Raw genomic sequence first — 20,026 nt, 5'->3', positions numbered from 1 at the left:
CTTTTCAGGAAGAAGCGGCCAAAAGGGTTGGCAGAGCAATGGGTGTTGGAGCCTGGAGTGGCAGGGGATCATTGGAGGGATGGAGCCCACGCTTCTTACATTGCTCTTTCCCCTATCCCACCCACCAGGTTTACATGTTCAAGTATGACTCCACACATGGTCGCTTTCATGGCACTGTCAAGGCTGAGAATGGAAAACTTGTGATTAACGGGCATGCAATCACCATCTTCCAGGAGTGAGTGTCCCTTCCCCTTCCCTTTCCCCTTGCAGCTTGGGGCAGCAGGGGGTGATGTGGAGGAGCAGAATTCAATAATTTTTGGATATTAAATGATTTCTTTCTTCTCAGGCGTGACCCCAGCAACATCAAGTGGGGAGAAGCTGGAGCAGAATATGTTGTAGAGTCCACTGGAGTCTTCACTACCACAGAGAAGGCCAGTGTAAGTGGTGGCTGTACCTAGGGTGGATATGTGAGAGGAAGGGTTTAAGCAGGGCTGTAGCTCTGTCTTTATGCAAGAGGATGTGTTTTGAATGACTTCAGTGTGTGAGGGTGTGTATGGCTTGCATGTGTGTGATTATCCCCTCATACCTGGGTAGCTAAGAGTATTCTCCCTCTCTCCTAGGCTCACCTGAAGGGTGGTGCAAAGCGTGTGATCATCTCTGCCCCCTCAGCTGATGCACCCATGTTTGTGATTGGTGTCAACCATGAGAAGTATGACAAGTCTCTGAAAATTGTCAGGTGAGGAATGGTTACCTGTGCAGGACAAGCCTGAGGTGCAAAGTAGACCCCAGTGAGGTGGGGAGTTTTTGTTCCCTGCCTGTGCTCTCCACTGGGAGGTTGGCCCCCACCTGCCCCAGGCTGATGTCTCTCTCCTTTCCCATAGCAATGCCTCCTGCACCACCAACTGCCTGGCCCCCCTAGCCAAGGTCATTAATGACAACTTTGGCATTGTGGAAGGTCTCATGGTAAGTGACCTGGAAACATCAGGCCTGAAGGATAGAAAGGGGAGAGCTCTGTTACAGAACTTTCAACCAAAGGGGTTGGGCATGGGGTTAAGGGGGCAGTGATGGGGGGTGGTCTCTTTTCCCCACAAGAGGTGGTACAATCACCCATCCTGGTAAGCTTCAAAAAGTGTCTTGAAGCCTATCTTGCTGGGGTCACCTGATTCCAGGTCTTTCCTGTCCCAATGATCTGTAAGATCCTTTCCAGCCCCAAACAACTATGAGACTAACAGGCTTGGCTTTGTGGGTGGGGATTGTTGACCTAGTAGAGTAGGAAGGGTGATCCTTCCTATACCATCTGTACATTGGGGAAGGTAGGGGCCAGCAGGTAGCTCAGGTAGTGAGGTGAAACTCCAGGTGTGTATACTGCATTCTAACTCTGTCCCACCTTCCAGACCACAGTCCATGCTGTCACAGCCACACAGAAGACTGTGGATGGCCCCTCTGGGAAGATGTGGCGGGATGGCAGAGGTGCTGCCCAAAACATCATTCCAGCATCCACTGGGGCTGCCAAGGCTGTGGGAAAAGTCATTCCTGAGCTCAATGGGTGAGTATCTCCACCCTCAACCCCAAGGGTTACCTGCATGGGGGGAAGGGGGGCAGGATAACCTGCAGCTACAGCCTCCCAGCAGGCTGTGTCAAAACCCTAGTTTGACCTGGGAGTCATGGATGCACACTCATCTGGTGACACCTGACTTGTCTTGCAGGAAGCTTACTGGAATGGCATTCCGTGTCCCAACACCCAATGTCTCTGTTGTAGACCTGACCTGTCGCCTGGAGAAAGCAGTAAGTATTGCAAGTGCAGGATCTAGAGTAGCTTTGCTGCACTTGCTATATATTCGCTCTCTTCTTGATGAGAAGCAGTCCTCCCCTTGCCTTGTCCTAAGGGGACAGGCAGGGATGAGAGTCTCTGTTGGCTGGAATAGCATTTGATAGTCCTAGCTGTGCTGCTGTCGGTGTCTAAGCTGTGGCAGTGATCTGCCTTGGTGGGAGGGCAGGAGGGTTGGATCAGCTGTCACTTCATGAGTGCATTATGTGCTCTGTTTTGCAGGCCAAGTATGATGATATTAAGAAGGTTGTGAAGACTGCCTCTGAGGGCCCCTTGAAGGGCATCCTGGGATACACAGAGGACCAGGTGAGGCACTACCACCCTTTCAACAGACCCCAAATGGGTGAACAGCTCTCTTCTATGATGACTGGGATGTCTCAGACAAACCTCTCCTGCCATGGGCTGCTTGTGGATCAGAGTCAGCAGCTGCTTTTTGAAATGGGATGATTGTGGTAACAATCTTTCCCTTCTTCCAGGTTGTCTCCTGTGATTTCAACAGTGACACCCACTCATCCATCTTTGATGCAGGTGCTGGCATCGCTCTCAATGATCACTTTGTCAAGCTGGTCTCCTGGTACGAAGGGGATGAGGAGGGGTGAGGGTGGGGATGGCCAGGCAGTTCCCTTGGGGGGTAGGTGGGGAGCACTCCAGAGGCCAGTAAGGCCAATGCAGGCCTTGCATTCTATGCTTCTGCACCCTGATGGAGTCCCTGTGGTACAGTGTTATAGCTGAAGTTTTGGGAGTGTTCAGGTAGTGGCCTTTTGCAGCTGACCCCATTCCTTAATACCATCTGCCCTTTAGTGTTAGAAGCAACTGCCCTATATGTCTTTCCAGCTGGAAGAAACTGTTCAGGGTATGGGAGAGAAGGATTGCTGCTAAAGAAATTGTTCATCTTGCTATAACTGCTTCCTTGTTGCTTGTGTCCCCCTAGGTATGACAATGAATTTGGGTACAGCAACCGTGTGGTGGACTTGATGGTTCATATGGCTTCCAAGGAGTGAACCAGGCAAATGGCTCAGCTGCTGCCCGGGGAGGGAGGGGGAGGCTAGAGTCTCTCCTGTCGGATACTACCGCCCTCCTATCACCACTCAGTTCTGCAGCCTGCAGTGAGAGGCCAGTGCTGTTTCACCTGCCTTCTCCACTCCCCCACATGCCTCAAGCTTGGGGGAGGTGAGGAGGTGGCTGGGAACTGACCTGTTTCTATTCTATCTTTCCTCTAATAAAATAATTGCTGTCCCAATGCATTTGTTCACTGGTTTGTCTGTAAGGAAGGGGTGGAACCTGGGCAAGAAGAGGCTTATAAAGGTGGTGCCCCATTACAGTAGCTGTGGCCTCCTTTATGGATGGAAAGGTGGCTACTAAGATGCAAAGAAGTACACATGTAAACTAAAAATACCTCATGAAAACTGCTTTAAGGCTGCAAGGTGCCTGAAACATTTTTACTTGGATTCTCCCCCTCCATTCCAGACTACAGTGATACATAATATAATCCTGTAGCAAACACAATTCTAGTCTAAAAATAGCTACCTTGTTATCACTAAGGGAAGTGTGTCAAGCAGTGTGAACTGTAGATATCTGTGCTTGTCATACAGTCCAGACCTCCATCCCTCTGGGTGCAGGAGCAATTGATAGCAGTAGTACAAGATTGGGCTTGATATTCAGATTACAACCATGTTTCAGGCAGCAGTGTCAACGATTTTCATGGGTTCTGCTCATTCTGAAAGGACAGTTTTGACTGGCAGGCAAGTACATGGGATATTCCAAAAAGGGTGGGCGGGGAGTTTAGCCTTTCTTCTTCGGCTGAACTCAAACTTCTTTATATGGTCATGCCAGCTCTTGCAGAAATAGGAGATGAACTGCTTTCCTTTCCTTCCACTAACCTCTTGCTCACTTAGGTTAATGTTCTAGGAGCCTTTAGAACAAACTAGAGTGCTTGCATGTACCCAATTTATGTGTTAGCTAAGCAGGAGCTGTCATCTTCAAGAGCAGTTGAAACATCCTGTTGCTTTTGGTAGCTGAACAGGCATTTGGTATCTGCCCTTGCAGCAAAGATGCTGGTGTTTATGAGGAGCAGAAAGAAGCTTGGGGTGAGGTCCTCAAAAATGCTCAGGTATGGCAATGCTAACCTGAAAATTAATTGCCTCTCAGTGCAAGTGTCAGCCCCAAGAATGGTGTCTGGGCTCCTGTACCATGCATAGGGAGAGTAGGAAAGATATTTTAACAACCAAGTAGAGAGCTCACTGGGAATTAAACCTGGAGGAAAGGGGTGGGGGGGCAACAGGGGTCTCAGTAGCTGATGTGGCCAGACAGGTGGTTGGTTTAAGAGGCTGGACTGTGACATGTCTCTACCCCCTCCCCCATCCTAAGCCAGGACAGCTGGTCTAATGATGGAGCTTGGAGGGGGAATTGGCTAGATCTCATTCAGCTCACTTGGGTGCTGGGAAGGAGGAGAATTTGCAAGTTGGGGTGGTGGTTGGGAGTAGGGGGATGGAGGGGTATTTTTTTACTGGAAATAGCTTGAGATAAATGAGCTAAAGAATATGGCTGCTTTCCTGAGACTGGGGAAGGCAGGGGCAGGCGTTAGGCAAGCTGATGCACTAAATATACCTAGTCCTGGAAAATCTACATGCCTAGTGGTTAGGGTGTTCTGTTTGCAGTCTTTCTACTGCAGGGGTGTGCAATTACTTTGGGTGGATGGCCCCTTAATGAGTTTTGGTGAGCTGTCCCCACCCCTTGACAGGTGTCCCACCCCCTGGTCACCATTTTGGGACTGGAAGCCCCACCCCCAACCCCTGACCTTTGCCATCAGAAGTCCCTCCCCTTGGGGGAGGGAGTTGCCATCTTGGGGGGGGGGGGACATATATACTAAAAGTCAAATATCTACTGTACCATATTTAAATTTTATTTCAAAAAAATATTTTTGTCCTGAATTATGTGCATTTGCATAGTGTATAGAAGTGATTTCATAATGGCTCAAAATAAAGCCTTACTCTTGTATATTGTGTGGGGGAGTGTGGGGTTAGTATTCAGATATAGCTGTGTGTTGGGGGAAAGTGTAGGGTGTGGTAGGTGCAGGGTTTGTGAGGGTGTGGCTGCATGGTGGGGTGTAAGGTATGGTGGGGTGTGGGTGAGTGTGTATATGTGGGAGGGTTGTGGGGATCTTGAGAGGGCAGGGTTTAGGTATGGGGGCATGGGGACCCTCCCACACTCCCCACACATAGCACACAGCCCCCATGGCTGCTGGTGGCAACAACAGAAGGTGGCAGGCCCTTGGGGTGCTGGGGGCCTGTGTAGGCACAGCTGCCCAACAGTATGCAGCTCCAGCCAGCTCCAGGATCTGCATGTGGCAGCAAGGAGCAAAGCCAGGCCTGCCTCTATTGTGTGGGGCTTGTGTGCAGCTCCTGGGACTCGCGCATCACTGAATGGAAGCCCCACAGCTGCTCCCTGCTGCCATGTGCAGCTTCCAGGATGGCCAGGAAGCAGGGAAGGCAGCTGGCTCCATTGCATGGGGCTTCCCCCCAGGTTGCATGCAAGTCCTGGGAGCTGCACACAAGCCCTGCTCAACAGAGGCAGGAGCCACATACTGCCAGGCGGTTGTGCCTGCGCAGGCCACAAGCACCCCCAAGGCCCACCTGCTGCTGCTAGCGTTAGTGGCAGGGACTGTGTGCCATGGGGAACGTACGGGGTCCCCACAGCCCCAAACCTTGTGCACTTGAGTGCTCCACAACACCCCCCCCCCCAAATATACACACACCCATGTCCCCTAAACCCCACTCACCCATACCCTGCCCACCCGAGCTCCTTGGTTACACCACCCATGGGGTGCAGGCCCTGGGCTTCATGCTCCTGCCAGCCCCACGCTCCTGCCCAGCTGCAGCTTCCCTAACTGCTGCCCAGAGCAAGCCCTGCAGCAGACATGAGGAGGAGCTGAGGAGACCAGGGAAGCCAGCAGGTCCCCTGGTGGCTGCAGCAATGGCCACACTCAGAAGCTGTGCATGCTGGCCAGGGCTGGACCAGGGTCCTCCCACACACGAGGGTGGGAGCAAACCACATGGGCTACTGGGGTACAATTAATTGGTGGGAGCCCATGAGCCAAATGAAAAATTACCTGGTGGGCCAGATGGAGCCCATTGGCCATAGTTTGCCTGCCCCTGCTCTACTGGTTTGTGGAAAACCTGGCTCCCAATCCCAGCTTCAGCTGATTTGAAACAAGGCATTTAAATGCTATAGCCAAAGGGAGTGCCCACATAGGCTCTTCTGAATTGGGTGTCTCTTTCTTGTTTTCCCCTTCTCTCCTCTTCCAGCTTTGCTGGAGATGATCAGATTTGCATAACACCAAGCCAGGGAGACAGTGATTCTCAACTGGGGCTGTCATCATGAAGTAGTTCCAAAGGTGCTGTGCACCTGGCCCCTGTGCCAGGAGGTAAGCCTCTTGCTGGGCACCCCAGAGCCCTGTAGACAAGCAGTGCTCAAAGCTGCCTCCCTACCCCTGGCAGCCCCTGCAGTCCCAGAAAGCTACTTCAAGCTGCACATGCATTGGGAGGCACACAGGGGCTTACAGAGCCATGACGTTTAGCCCTGTCCCATGCTCCTGGGGCTGCCAAAAAAAGGCTACAGTTTAGTTGTTGTTGCATGAATCACTGGAGGAGCAGCCATGGCAGGGTAAGCGTGGCTTCCCCTGCCTTCAGGTACAGATCAGGGGCTATGGAAAAAGCAGTGCACAGTGGGGTGAGGTCTTGCCCCCACTGTCCTCCTCTGGATAGATTCTAGCTTGGTCATTCTCAGCCAGGGTGCCATTACATGCCAAAACATTATGAAGGGGTGTCTTGAGACTGAAAAGTTTAAGAATGATTGTAATAGTCTGATGAGCTGTTTGTGAGGTACTGCTTCTTTTAGGAAATTTGCTTTGGGGGGTCTCTTGGGTTTTGGATAGAACAAGAGCATCAAGCAGTTTGGGGGGGGGTGCATGCATGCACATGCACGCACACAGGGTTTTAATTTTTTTTTTAAGGAAAATTTTTCATGTCCCAGGTCAAATTAGCCAGGTTGGGTCCAAATCCATGTGAATCATCCAAGAGTGGTATGTGGCTCTGCTAGCAGCAAGTATCCTCCACCCCAGCCTTGGTCTTCAGCTACTTCCAAATCCTTTGGCAGGCATCCCATCAGGCCTAAGCCCAGAGACTTGGGGTTTCGATGCCCCTGAGTTTTGCTTGCCCTCAGCCATATGGCCACAGGAGCAAAGTATGGAGGAGTGTCCCATTTCCATCAACTCGGTGTGTAGCCAAGATCCTCCCATTGGAATCTGACCAATGAGAAGCTAACCATGAGGTTCTTATAGAGAGTCTTATCTGCAAGCAGACAAGGGTTCAACCTTCTACTACACAGTGACATTTTAACTGCATTACCTCAGTCAGGATATTTCCTTTACCACCATCATGGTCATATGTCCCTTGCCAGATGAGTATGTGTGCATGTAGGATTGGCAGGATAGTATTATTAACATCTGATTGTTTTGCACAGCAGCCTAGTAGGGCCTTGGGTGTAACAGGGAGCCCCCTTTGTACACTTCCCTTCAGGGCATTGACATAACAGAAGCCCCTTTTGTGCATTTCTTTTTCCTTCTAAGTATTGCCAGAGACCTAGCACACTCATTGCATGGGTGTGGCAAGGCTCAGAGCAAGCCAGAAAGCTGAAGTGGCTTTCTGTAGGAGAAACCTACAAACTACATCTACATATCAATAGAGCTAAGTGTCACTAAAAAAAAAAAGAACTAAAATATCCACTTCAAAGCAAAGCCTGTAAGAGACAAGAAAAGCCAAGGTGCAGTGGAAGCATGTCTGTAAATATATCCTGGTGAACACATTCCCCCTTTGATTAAGACCCACTTCCCAAAGCAAACTTCCCATATCTGTCTCAAGTTTTATGCTAAATCAGTCTACATGACTGCATCTAACCTAACTCACTTACTGTCCCCAGTGGCCTTTGATCCTCACTACCTCACATTGCATTTTTCTATATTTCTCACAGTACATTTTTATATTTAATCTGTCCCATCTTTGCCCTGACTTTCTCTATTTTATGTTTTATACCTTTTAATGAATGTATTCTTTAGAGTAAGTCATACCTTGTATTACTAAAATTATTATTGTAAGAATGCACTGTAATTGTAATCACTTGAATTGTATTGCTGTATTGGGCTGGTCCCCTGCCCCTGAGTGAATGCCAGTAGGCACAAATCAGTGGATAACTGAATAACAAAGCAAGAGCCTCTGGCTATTATTTGACAATAGCCTAGCCAGAGGAACATACCATTACAAAACTCTACTCTACAGGCCATTTTAAGCTAGTCGAGCCACCTGAAACCTGCAAGACAGCCATTGAGTAAATCCTCAAGGGTGGACTCCCAAAACTGCACCATCAGGCAAAACCCCCAGTGACTGTGACTGACAGCTGTCATGCACTACTCAAGACCCATGTGGGACAGTGATCTCCAGACTGGGCAGCCAAGATGATGCTGGGGGATCACAGAAGTCTGCCAGAAAGGGATAAAAGGCAGTGAAACATGACCCTCAGTGGCACCCTCTCATCCAGAACCCAACCTACCAAGACAGAAGGACAAGAAGGAGAAAACATCACCTTGGAAAAAGCTGACCATCCACAGCAGACTCCAGTGCCCTGGCTAGGTATAAACTAACATCAGTGCTACACTACTATTGCAGCAATTGAGTGTGTGAATGTGTGTATGTGTGTTAAGGTGGCCAGTACCCCTCATAATTCAAAATTTGCACTTAGAATTTTATTGGTAACTTCACATCCCATACAATAAATTAAAATTTATAATGATCCTATGAGTTGGTCCTTTGTAGCCAACATGGGTACCCAGGGAGCTTAGATGTCTAGCTAGGGCATGGGGTGAGCAGCAGAGTAGTGGTTCTGGGCATTTTGGTGGCAGCAGAGTGGTAGATGTATGGTGCTGAGCACTTCAGAGTACCAGTTTCTGGGGGTCAAATCCCAAAATGTGCAACACAGGCCACAGGGCTAGGCCTTCCTCTCAGGCACTCAGGGATGGTTTTTCTGGTGGCTCCTTCCCCCTCCCAACTTGTCAGCGGGGGCAGCCTTTACTGTGCCCTGCCTTGTGCTTATTGCTGTGGTTCACTGTTAAGCTTCTACTTTGTCACTAGCTTGGAGGTTCTGGCAGTGACTGCACCAGTACTTCCTACAGTTCCAGGTCAGTTTAGTCTATACTGGCTTTAAGCCTGCATTTTGAATGTCAGGCTTTTAAACCGTAAAGTCATGCAACCTGTAAATTATAGTAATTTCAAAGGATCATTTTGTTACTTGTTAAAGGTTTTTTTTGTCAAAAATCATCGCAAAACAAAACCTCCAAAAAGTCACACACAGCTAAGAATTCACCTTTAGCCACAAAAATTACTGCCTCTGTGAATGCCACAACACTTAAAAGAAATCAGTTCCCCTCAGTGCAGGATGGTAAAAGCCTGTGGGGCTGGAAACTGAAAACTGCTAGGACCATTTATTGTAACCACTTTCTGCTTTCAGAGCTAGTCTGACAGTGTTGCAAGCAGGTTACACTTACCAGTTACACTCTTGCCTGCACTTCTTTGCAAATGATAGTTACCTGGACCAACCAACCCCTTGCCCAAGGGGTTAAATCCATCATCCTCCTCTCACCAAAGCGAAGGGCGCAAGGAAATGCAAAGGCAGGAGGAGTCACACAAAGTGCTGGGAAGGAATGGCCAGCTCCCCCCACGTGCCTCAGGAAAACTTTTCCAAGCAGAGCTTGTTCTGTAGGCGGCACTGCAGCTGAGTGGAGCCACTGCAGGCTCTTTGTGGATTCATCTTGATGCTGCCCTGTCAGAGGCCAGTGGGGACTTAACTTGGCTGCCTCTGCCCCTTCTGGGAGTGTGTCCCCTCAGCTCCAGAGCTCCAGTTCTGTTCTTGTGCATGTTTCCGGAGGAAAGTAATGGAGGTTTCAGAGCAGAGAGTGTGCAGGTTGGGGGGTGGGTTATAGAGCATCAAGGAGCAGAGACAGAGCCAGGCAGCATCATGCCCTGGGCACAGCCAGTGCAGGATGCTGCTGCCTTAGTTGTGCCTCCACCCCTCAGTTACACTGCTGCTGGGGAGCACCTAAAATTATCACAAGAGCGGAGGAGAATTTAGGGTTGCTGTGCTGGGACACTAAGATCGGGCCCCAGGGTTGATTAGGACATCTTGAAAGCTGCTTTAATTTGTATACCCAGGCCCCAGCCACCCAGTGGTTAGGAAGCACTGCCCTCCGGAATGATCTTGGCTTGGAAAAGGCCTCTTCTGGCATTTTCTGAGGGGTGCTTCAAGTGTGTGGAAGGGTGTCTTGAGTCTACAAAGGTTGAGAACCACTGCCCTAGTAAATCAACCTGTCAAATATGAAAATCACACCCAGGCATGAAAATGAATGCTCACGTCTCCTGGACAGAAAACCACACAAAGTAGTGTACATACTAAAGACCAACATACAAGTGAAGAACCTTGGTGACAGCTGTCTAGAATTATGTATACCAAAATGACTCTTTGTAACAGATGGTCCTCACAATGCACAGTACACTACCTGTCATTGACAGAGTCATAGTATGCAAACTTTGCTCCTTGTGCAATCAGGATTCACAGAAAGTGCAATTCTCATAAAAAACAAACTCCATGCATGAACTGTTACCCTATAACCTACACAGGCAAAATAACATGTAACCTACATCTGTAAACTGAAAACCTGTGTACTTACCTATGAGATCTTAATATCAGTGCCACTTCCAAAACTACATGGCTCACAATTAACATTTTTTCCACATACAATCTTATTACACACAGATTTCATCCTAAACTCTTACAGCATACAGAGTTATTTCTTACCCACGTGTATTGTGCCACATTATCAGAAGAACCAATGGCACTGTAATATTGGTTCAGGGTCTTAATTAATATCATAAACAACCATTTGGTATAACTAGTGAAATTTCCAGTGCGAGAATACTGCCAGGTACATAATCAAACACAAACAGTGGCACAAAGTTTAACTCCACAGGAACAGCGCTCTTCCCAGGGGTCAGGGTGAAGTATGGGCTGAGTTACCATACCGTGTGTACAACACGCTTCTTTTTCCAACACCTTAAAGCCAACCAGGACCATTAAATGTTCCAGCCTGACCCTTGAGTTCACCCACACCACAGAACCTCAACCAGTCTCCTCCACGCCGTGGTGTTTCACTAAACCAAATCTGCCAGAAATGCAACCAGCCTTAATCCAAAACATTCACCATGTCCTCAGTGGTTTGGTACAAGAGTTACTCTCTCTCACTGTTAAATGTGTGTGCATGTCTGCTTCATGTCTAATTTGGATTTGCTTGGCTTCGGCTTCCTCCTCCAGGTTCTTGTCTGGCTTTTTCTGTTGGATGTAAAAGTCCTTTAGGACCCAGAATCCTCTCCCCAGGAATGCACTTGCACACTGTACCCACATCACCACTCAGCAGCCTTTTGGATAAGCACATTGAGCTCTGCATACCTCACCCTCAGGCATTGCCTCCAGCCCTTGGATCATTTCTGTGACTTTCCTGCCTCCTCTCTGAAACATGACCATAGGAATGGCATGTTGCAATCCAGATTAGTCTGATAAATCCCATGGAGATGGGTAAAGTGACTGTTCTGCTCACTGCTCCTTTGTAGTAAGGATGCTGCTACGTTCTAAAGTCACCTTAGCCTTTCTTGTTACAGCATTGGACTAGGAGCTCACACCGAGACGTTGACAATGTGTAGGGGGTGCATGCAGGCGCACATGCACCCCCTGAGATTGGCTGCTTGCCACCCCTCCTTGCTTCTGACATCGCCAATCGCTGCTGCCAATGGCATCTGCGTGTAGTTGCCGACTGCCAGTTGGCACGAGGCACCCCCACCCCTCCTCACCGCTGTCACTGCTGCCGCCACCTGTGGGCAGTCTCTGTGCCCCCTCAGCCTTGGAAGGCACATGACGTCCATGCACTGAGATGTTTGTTCGCTATGGTGCCTACGTGCTTTTCACAGATAAGCATAAAGTACAACCACTCTGAAAACAGGGGCTGCATTCTTTGTTCTTAGGAAAGACAACCTTGCATTGGCAATATTAAAACACCTTTGTTTGATAGTATCAACTTATCAAGCATTTCAGATTATCCTGCAGGACTGTCCCAACTTAGAATAATAGAAAATTAGGTTTGGAAGGAACCTCAGGACGTCATCTAGTTCAGAGGTTCCCAACCCCTGGGCCGCAGCCCGAGGGCTAGGTGAAGGACCAGGAGTCCGGAAGTGTAATGATAGATTTCTAACAAGGAAAGAGAGGAGGGGGATGGGAGTAACAGATGCAGGTTAACAACAAGGGATTTGAGTGGGGTATGCTGGTCAGTGCCTCTGCGACTGAGTCTAAGGAGCCAGTGGGTGCTGCCCAGTGAACACTGTCTGAGGTGTGCAGAGGAGTAACTGGAAAATGGTTCCACAGTTGCCCAGGTTCCCGCCTGCTGCCCCAGCAGAAGCTGCTTCCTAGTCTGTTAAATGGCCAGTTTGACCAGAGCCTGGAAGTGGTTGATCAGGAGGTCCTGGGATTTGGTGGGGCCACAGATGAGAGTGCATAAAAGAAAGGGTGCAGGGAGCCAGGCAGCCAGAACCTCAGGAGGAGGTTCCTGAGTAGGTGATGAAGGGGCTGCAGCCTGGGACACTCAAGGTGGGCATGTACCTCTGCTGACAAGGGGCAGATGTCAGGCGTGTCTATGAAGTGCACCAGGCCACTGCAAAAACAGGCAGTAGGTTGTTGTTTATTTAGTCTGCAGAAGAGAAGACTGAGAGGGGATTTAATAGCAGCCTTTAACTACCTGAAGGGGGGTTCAAAAGAAGATGGAGCTGGACTGCTCTTAGTGGTGGCAGATGACAGAAGAAGGAGCAATGGTCTCAAGTTGCAGTATGGGAAGTTTAGGTTGGATATTAGGACAAACTCTCTCACAAGGAGGGTGGTGAAGCACTGGAACAGGTTATGTAGAGCGGTGGTGGAATCTCCATACTGAGGTTTTTAAGGCTCAGGTTGACAAAGCCCTGGCTGGAATGATATTGAGGAGTTGGGGATGGTCCTGCTTTGAGCAGAGGGTTGGACTCAGTGGTTGCCAACTTTTTTACATCGCAGACCAGCAAACCATGGACCAGAAGCAAACGCAGACCAGAAGTGACCATGGACCAGTAAACTGCAGACTGGCATACTACAGACCAGAAGTGACCAGCATACTGTGAACTGGCAGCCAACCCTTTTTTTACACTCAGTACTGTATACTAAGCATAAAAAAGGGTTGACTGCCAGTCCACCAATTTTAGGTCACTCTGAATCTTAGCCCTACCCTCCAGTGTATCTACTACAACACCCAGCTTGGTGTCATCTGCAAACTTGCTGAGGGTGCAATTCATTACATCTTCCAGATTGTTAATGAAGATATTGAACAAAAATGGCCCCAGGACCAAACCCTGGGGCACTCCACTTGATACCAGATGCCAAGTAAACACTGAGCCACTGATTACTACTTGTTGAGCCCGACAGTGCAGCTAGCTTTCTATCCACCTTACAGTCCATCCATCCAACCTATACTTCCTCAGCTTGCTTGCAAGAATGTTGTGGGGTGCCTTACTGAAGTCCAGGTACATCACATCCACTGCTTTCCCTACATCCACAGAGCCATTCATCTTATCATAGAAGGCAATCAGGTTGGTGAATCCGTTCCAGCTGTTCCTGATCACCTCTCTTTCCTCCAAATGCTTGTAAACGTATACTTAGATGACCTGCTCCATAATTTTTCTGGAGACTGAGGTGAGGCTGACTGGGCTATAGTTCCCTGGATCCTTCTTATTCCTTTCTTAAAGACAGGCACTATACCTGCCTTTTTTCAATCATCTGAGATCTCCCCTGATCACCACAAGTTTTCAAAGATAATGGTCAACAGCTCTGTAATCACATCAGCCAACTCCTTCAGCACCCTTGGATGGGTTGCATCTGGCCCTATGGATACGTACACATCCAGCTTTTCTTAATAGTCCCTAACCTGTTCTTTCAGCACTGAGGGCTACTCACCTCCTCCCCAGATTGTGCTGCCTGGTGCAGTAGTCTGGAAACTGACCTTGCCTGTGAAGACTAAGGTAAAAAAAATCCTTGAGTACATCAGCCTTTTCTTCATCTTCTGTCACTAGGTTGCCTCCCTCATTCAGTAAGGGACCCACACTTTCCCTGACCTTCCTCTTGTTGCTAACATACTTGTAGAAACCCTTTTTGTTACCCTTCACATCCCTTGCTAGCTGCAACTCCATTTGTGCTTTGGCCTTCCTGACTTCGTCCCTGAAGACCCAAGCAATATTTTTATACTCCTCCCTAGTCATCTGTCCATGCTTCCCCTTCTTGTAAGCTTCCTTTTTATGTTTAAGCTCACAGAAGAGTTCTCTGCTAGGCCAAGCTTGTCGCTTGCCACATTTGCTATTCTTCTGGCATGTAAGGATAGTATGTTCCTGTGCCCTCAATAAGATTTCTTTAAAATACAACCAGCTCTCCTGCACTCTTTCCCCCCTCAGACTGGCCTCCCAGGGGATCCTGCACATCTGTTCCCTGAGGGAGGCCGGGTTTGGTTTTTTGGGGTAAAGGGTCCTTTGCTGTTCTCCTTTCTTCATTTTGTCAGGATCCTGAACTTGATCATCTCATGGTCACTGCTGACCAACTTGCCATCCACTTCTACATCCCCCACCAATTCTTGATCCTTATTTGCTCTTCCACCAAGATTTGTGCTATCTGCAAATTTTATAAGCAGTAAAACTTACCACATTTACTCAAAACTAAGATGACCCTGAATTTAAGATGACCTCCCAATAACTAGATTCTATTTATGGAAAATGTATAAATTTGTTATAATTTTCCAGGTATAGAATATAAGTATTGGAGGGTTGTCTTAAATTCATCTCCCCCACTGCTACAGCAGGCAAAGCAGTGGATTTGGGGAAGAGGGGGTAGGGTCAGGCAGCCCTCTTGCTCTTTGCCTCCACCATTTTCCCTTGCACCTTCCTGCCCCCTGCCATCTGCTCCCCCAACCCAGCTCCCCACAGCCTCTTTCCTTCCACTCCCTGCCTCTTCCCCACAATCCTGACTTTGCTTCTTGCCTGCCCTTTCCCCCTTATTGTCAGATGCTGCTCAGACTCTATTCCCTCCCCAGAGCACAGCATGTGGAAATGTAGCCCCTTTTGGCCATGCAGCAGCATTGCTACTACTGAGTGGCCAGGCAGGGGATGGAGTTCTATGTGGTCTATGCCCAGGATGGAAAACATCCCATGCTGCAGCAGCAGCTGAACTGCACCTGACAGTAAATGGGGAGCAGAAGCTGAAGGCAGCAAGCAGAGCAGGGGCAGGTGGCTGCTGTGGGTCTGACTCTGGCCCTGACCTGGTCTCAGGCCAGAGTCAAAGTCACAGTAGCTACCCACCTCCCCACTCCACTTCATATGCAAATCTAAGACAAGGGGCTTGGTCAAAGGAAAAAAACCCTCACCTTAGATTTGAATTAATATGGTATGTCCAGGTCATCGATGAAAAATCTTATGAGTGACAAAGTAGCAGCATTAACATCTCAACAAGCATTAACTTGTTACTCTGTCAGCTAGCCAGTTCTCAATCCATTTAATGTGATTTAGGGATATTGTAGAGTATTTCTTCAGAATATTGTGATGTCTTACACAAATCAAATTCCACTGTACATGTACAATTACCTTTGTCTGCCAAATCGACTGTCTTATCAAAAATGAAATCAGTTCTCTTTGATGAGACCTGTTCTACATAAAACCAGCTTTACTGGCTTTAAATCACATTCCCTTTCTTTACTCACTGAATTCTGCATCAATTTTCAGTTATTCTGCTCAGGATCTGTCCCTATAATTATCTGGACCATCCAGCCTTTTTGCTAATATTATTCCAATATTTAAAAACCCTTTCAAGCATTTTGGAATTTATCCAGAGTTCCATATTTTTATTTAAATAAATGCTAATTTGAGGCTAATTGGATCAAGTTGGGGTGCAGGAGTGCAGTTTCACCCCCCCCCCCTTTGATTCCTGCTCCACTCAAACTTTAAAACCACCTGCCTGGGAGGGGCAGCAGCAGTTCTATTCAGGCAACATGGAAAGAATCAATCTTAAACTGATTAATACAGTGCTTGCCTTCTAATATATTAGCAAAGTGCCTTGTTTCACTTTAACTAGAGAAAAATGTGTGTTGTATTATACGTGATGATGAGGCACCACGTCACCTGCTCTAGGACTTTTTAAAATCCTAGCTCTACCCATAATCAAGGGGGTAGAGACTTCCTTTGCCAGTTCTTCTGGGGCTACTTCTGCACAAATAGGCTCTGCTGGTTCAATAATTGTGGCAAAGCACTTCTTGCCATAGCAAAACTGAGCTTGTGACAGTAAAGTTCGTACCAGCTCCCCCAAGCAATTTGAAGCTTTCAGTGTTTCCTTTATGCCAGTAAAAAACTCCCATCCTGAGCTGATATGGCTCTCCTGGCTCAAAAAATTCTTCCGTGGTAGACATAGTCTAAGACTATCCGCTAGAGATGAACTTTGGTAGATTAACAGGCCTAGAGACTGCAACATCCTCCTTGGTTAACAATAGGTTGGAAGGTGCTTCATCCTCCTCACAGGATGACACCATCTTGTTCCTCTCAAAATGTAGAACTGAGATATTTGTTGAACGCATCTGGCTTTTCTGCATCTATATTAACAATTCTACTATCTTCTTCTAGTAACAGGCTTATGCCAGTGCTAAGATTTTTTTCTTCCTCTTACACTTAAACATCTTATTGTCCTCAGTCATGGGTTTTTCTTTTATGTCTTTAGCTTCACTTATTTGTCCATATTTCATAACAGCTAATTATGGTAATTTCCAAATACCTCTTCCAATTATTGCACCTAATTGTTGTAATTACTTCACTACATAGTCAGGCTAGCTTCTCAGTCAAAGGTACTCTCTTGACTTGGCTTTTGGGTCAGATAAAAAAAATCCTTCAAGAACTTCCAGTTTACATCTTTCTTTCTCTCGTTTGCTGGCAGTTTCTGAAAGGGATTATATGATATTGTTCCTGTAGCGGCAGCAGGCTGGACCCAGGAGGTCCCTACCAGGCCCATGTTCCTATAATCTGTCTCATGTTTTTGCTAATATTAGTTCTTTTGAAGCAGGATGTATATGCTAAATGTATTATCATAGGAACCATGGTAATACTATGGAATAGGTCCTACGCTTGCTCACATTGATGTCACAGTTTCTGGTCCCTAGGTAACCATTCACTTCTACTCCAGTGATCGATTCATCTCTGTCTGTCATGATGGAGTCCAAAATAGTTGCCTCCTGTCAGTGGTAACATGTGAGAGACAGCAGTTCTGAGTTACCAAGTACTCCAAAGGAGATGTTGTCTCCAACATATGATGCAGCCGCCACCTCACTATCTCTTTGCCTACTCTATCCTTCATAGAGAGGTTAGAACCAGGAACTTTTAACATTCCAGTCCAGTGAACCATCCAGTTTTCAGGAATGTCACACATCAAACTTCTTCCCATGAGCAAGAATTTCCATTTCTTGTTGCTTGTTATCCGGACTTCAATCGTTTATATATCAGCATTTGAAAAGTGTCTTTTCAACACCTTGGCACAATTAGGCCAACTGCAACATGTTAAGTTTGTAGTACCATGGGTAGATCTAGGATTTTGAATAGTGAGGAGCAGATAGTGTGGCACATCATTACATATAACACAACACACATTTTTCTCCAGTTAAAGAGAAACAAGACAATTTATGAATACGATAGAGGTCTAGCACTATATGATTCAGTTTAAGATAGACTCCTTCAGTGCTGCCTGAACAGAAATGCCCTCCCAGGCAGATGGTTTTAAAGTTGGAGCAGGAATCAAAGGGAGTTGCTACTGCATCACTGCCCTGTTCCATTCCTGCAATGACAGGTTTCTCAGCAGTGGACTTGATGAGTCTATACATCTAACCAGGCTGAATGCTTCCTGGTTCTTTCCATCTTGTTCACAAATAGCCAGTCTACTTCCTGTTTCTATATACTTTGCAGCTCATTACCCACTACTTCCTTTTGTCATGTGCCTGTGGCAAACATCTCTGAATCTGGTTAGGCAAAAAGTAATTTTCTCAGTTGCATTGCAGTGTTGCAATTTTTACTTCCGGACCATACATCTCTTCCAGCTTGAATTTCACACATTAGAAGCATCTTATCTGGTGGCAGAAAGGTAACCATGGCACACACAGAACAGGTAGAGCTGTACCCAAGCAGAAGGAACTGTGATCCTTCCCAAACTCCCCTTCTTCTAACTTGGGATTGCCCAATCAAAGCATCACCTGGCGACTGACTTGCACACTGAAGCTCATTGTTTGGCTCTACCCTCTTACTGACTGGGACAAATTACAATCACTGACCTCAAACAGAAGGTCTGATAAAAGACCCAAGCATTATGTGGTCTCATAGGGAACAAACCAACCAGCCAGATACACAACTTATTTGGTCCCTTCACCTACAAGCACAGGATCTCAACTGTCAGTGTCCAAAGGGGAGGAGGTGATTATCTAGAGGGATGTGTCACATGCTCTGTTTGTTTATGCGTTTATGCCTTGTTGACCCGTAGTTGCCCTTACACTGCTTCTCACAAAGTGGATTTCTGGGTCTAATTCTAACTCTGCAAGAACCATCTTTGGGCAACTTCTGCTGCACAAAGGAGTGTATATGTGGCTAATGCTCGATTGTCTTCTATACTGGGGGTGTGACTTTATATGGGCTATGAAGTACATGGAAATATACTAGCAATCAGCATAGGCAAGCAGTCATACTCATAGTGGTCTAGTTCCCAGTTCAGTGCATTTACCCCAAAGCTACAGGGTCTTCTGTGGAGGTGTGTTTGTCACTAGGACACCCCCTGCTTTTGCAGTCTAGTCCAAGGAGGAATCTGGAGGACCTGAACCTGTTCAGCCTTCACAAGAGAAGGCTGAGGGGGGACCTGGTGACTGTCTATAAACTCACTACGGGGGACCAGAAGGGTTTGGGAGAGACCTTGTTTCCCCTTGCGCCCCTGGCATAACAAGGAATAATGGCCACAAGTTGTTGGACAGCAGGTTTAGATTAGACATCCGTAAGAACTACTTCACTGTCAGGGTGGCTAGGATCTGGAACCAACTTCCAAGGGAAGTGGTGCTGGCTCCTACCCTGGGGGTCTTTAAGAGGAGGCTGGATGCCTACCTGGCTGGAGTCATTTGAGCCCAGTTTTTTCTCCTGCCCAGGCAGGGGGTCGGACTTGAGGATCTACAAGGTCCCTTCCGACCCTACTTCTATGATTCTATGATAATTCAGGTGTGGTGACCAGGGCAGCAGTTCCAGATGTTGACTTGGGTGGGGGTTAAAAAAGAGCAGCTGCTACTGCAGCTGCACAATAATTTTGGTGGCACAAGTGGAATCACCACCGCCTTAGTGCATCCCACTACCCTGGATGCCCAGCTGACTTGTTACACCCTCCATCTCTGGTTAATGTATAAGCAGTCCCCCTGTCCTCCTTACTGTCCCTTGAAACGTCTGTGTGCATCTGCAGAAGTGACCATGTTCTCAGCTAGGATGCAAGGGACAGGTTAAATCCATCTGCACCAAATGAAGAGGGTGGTAGGAACAGACAGCAAGCCCGGGCACTCTGTTACAACCCTCACTGCCAGCTGTGGAAGGGACAGACAGGACAGTAACCCAAGTTCCAGGGTGGTCCTAGAGCAAGGGTCCAATCAGCAAAAGGAGCTGGTGGAACCATAGAAATCATAGAGAAGCAGGGCTGCAAGGGACCTCCAGAGGTCATCTAGTCCAACCCCCTTCCTGAGGCAGGATCATCCCTGTCCAAACAATCCTATATAAATCCACTGCCTAACTTCTTAGCAAAACTATATAGTTAACCTTGACAGAACCCAAGACATAACATCCTAACCTGGCACAGGTAAAGCAGGGAAACCACAGCAGCCAATATCTTTCTTCTGTAAAAGTTTGTTACAATAGATGCTCGAGAGATCCCAAGTAGAGGGCCATGCCCCCTGCTAACAAAGGCAGGCAACACCCCCCCCCCCCCCCCCCCCCCCCC

The 20,026-nt window shown here is 47.6% G+C and overlaps 1 protein-coding gene across 1 annotated transcript in view; it reads left to right on the top strand.

The window, feature by feature from the left end:
- GAPDH (glyceraldehyde-3-phosphate dehydrogenase) overlaps positions 1–3,064 on the top strand; it is a 14,311-nt gene extending 11,247 nt beyond the window's left edge. The window contains exons 3-11 of the mRNA XM_019527440.1: positions 129–235; positions 347–437; positions 621–736; positions 882–963; positions 1,395–1,546; positions 1,707–1,785; positions 2,051–2,134; positions 2,305–2,402; positions 2,760–3,064. Of these exons, the coding sequence (XP_019382985.1) occupies positions 129–235; positions 347–437; positions 621–736; positions 882–963; positions 1,395–1,546; positions 1,707–1,785; positions 2,051–2,134; positions 2,305–2,402; positions 2,760–2,829 (879 nt within the window). The 3' untranslated portion in view covers positions 2,830–3,064. The remainder of the gene's footprint in view (positions 1–128; positions 236–346; positions 438–620; positions 737–881; positions 964–1,394; positions 1,547–1,706; positions 1,786–2,050; positions 2,135–2,304; positions 2,403–2,759) is intronic.
- Positions 3,065–20,026: the final 16,962 nt, after the last annotated feature.

Source organism: Gavialis gangeticus, unplaced genomic scaffold (assembly GCF_001723915.1).
Source record: "Gavialis gangeticus isolate Ggan-Ray unplaced genomic scaffold, GavGan_comp1, whole genome shotgun sequence".
Classification (NCBI taxonomy): domain Eukaryota; kingdom Metazoa; phylum Chordata; order Crocodylia; family Gavialidae; genus Gavialis; species Gavialis gangeticus.
This window is presented reverse-complemented; position numbering and strand designations above follow the sequence as displayed.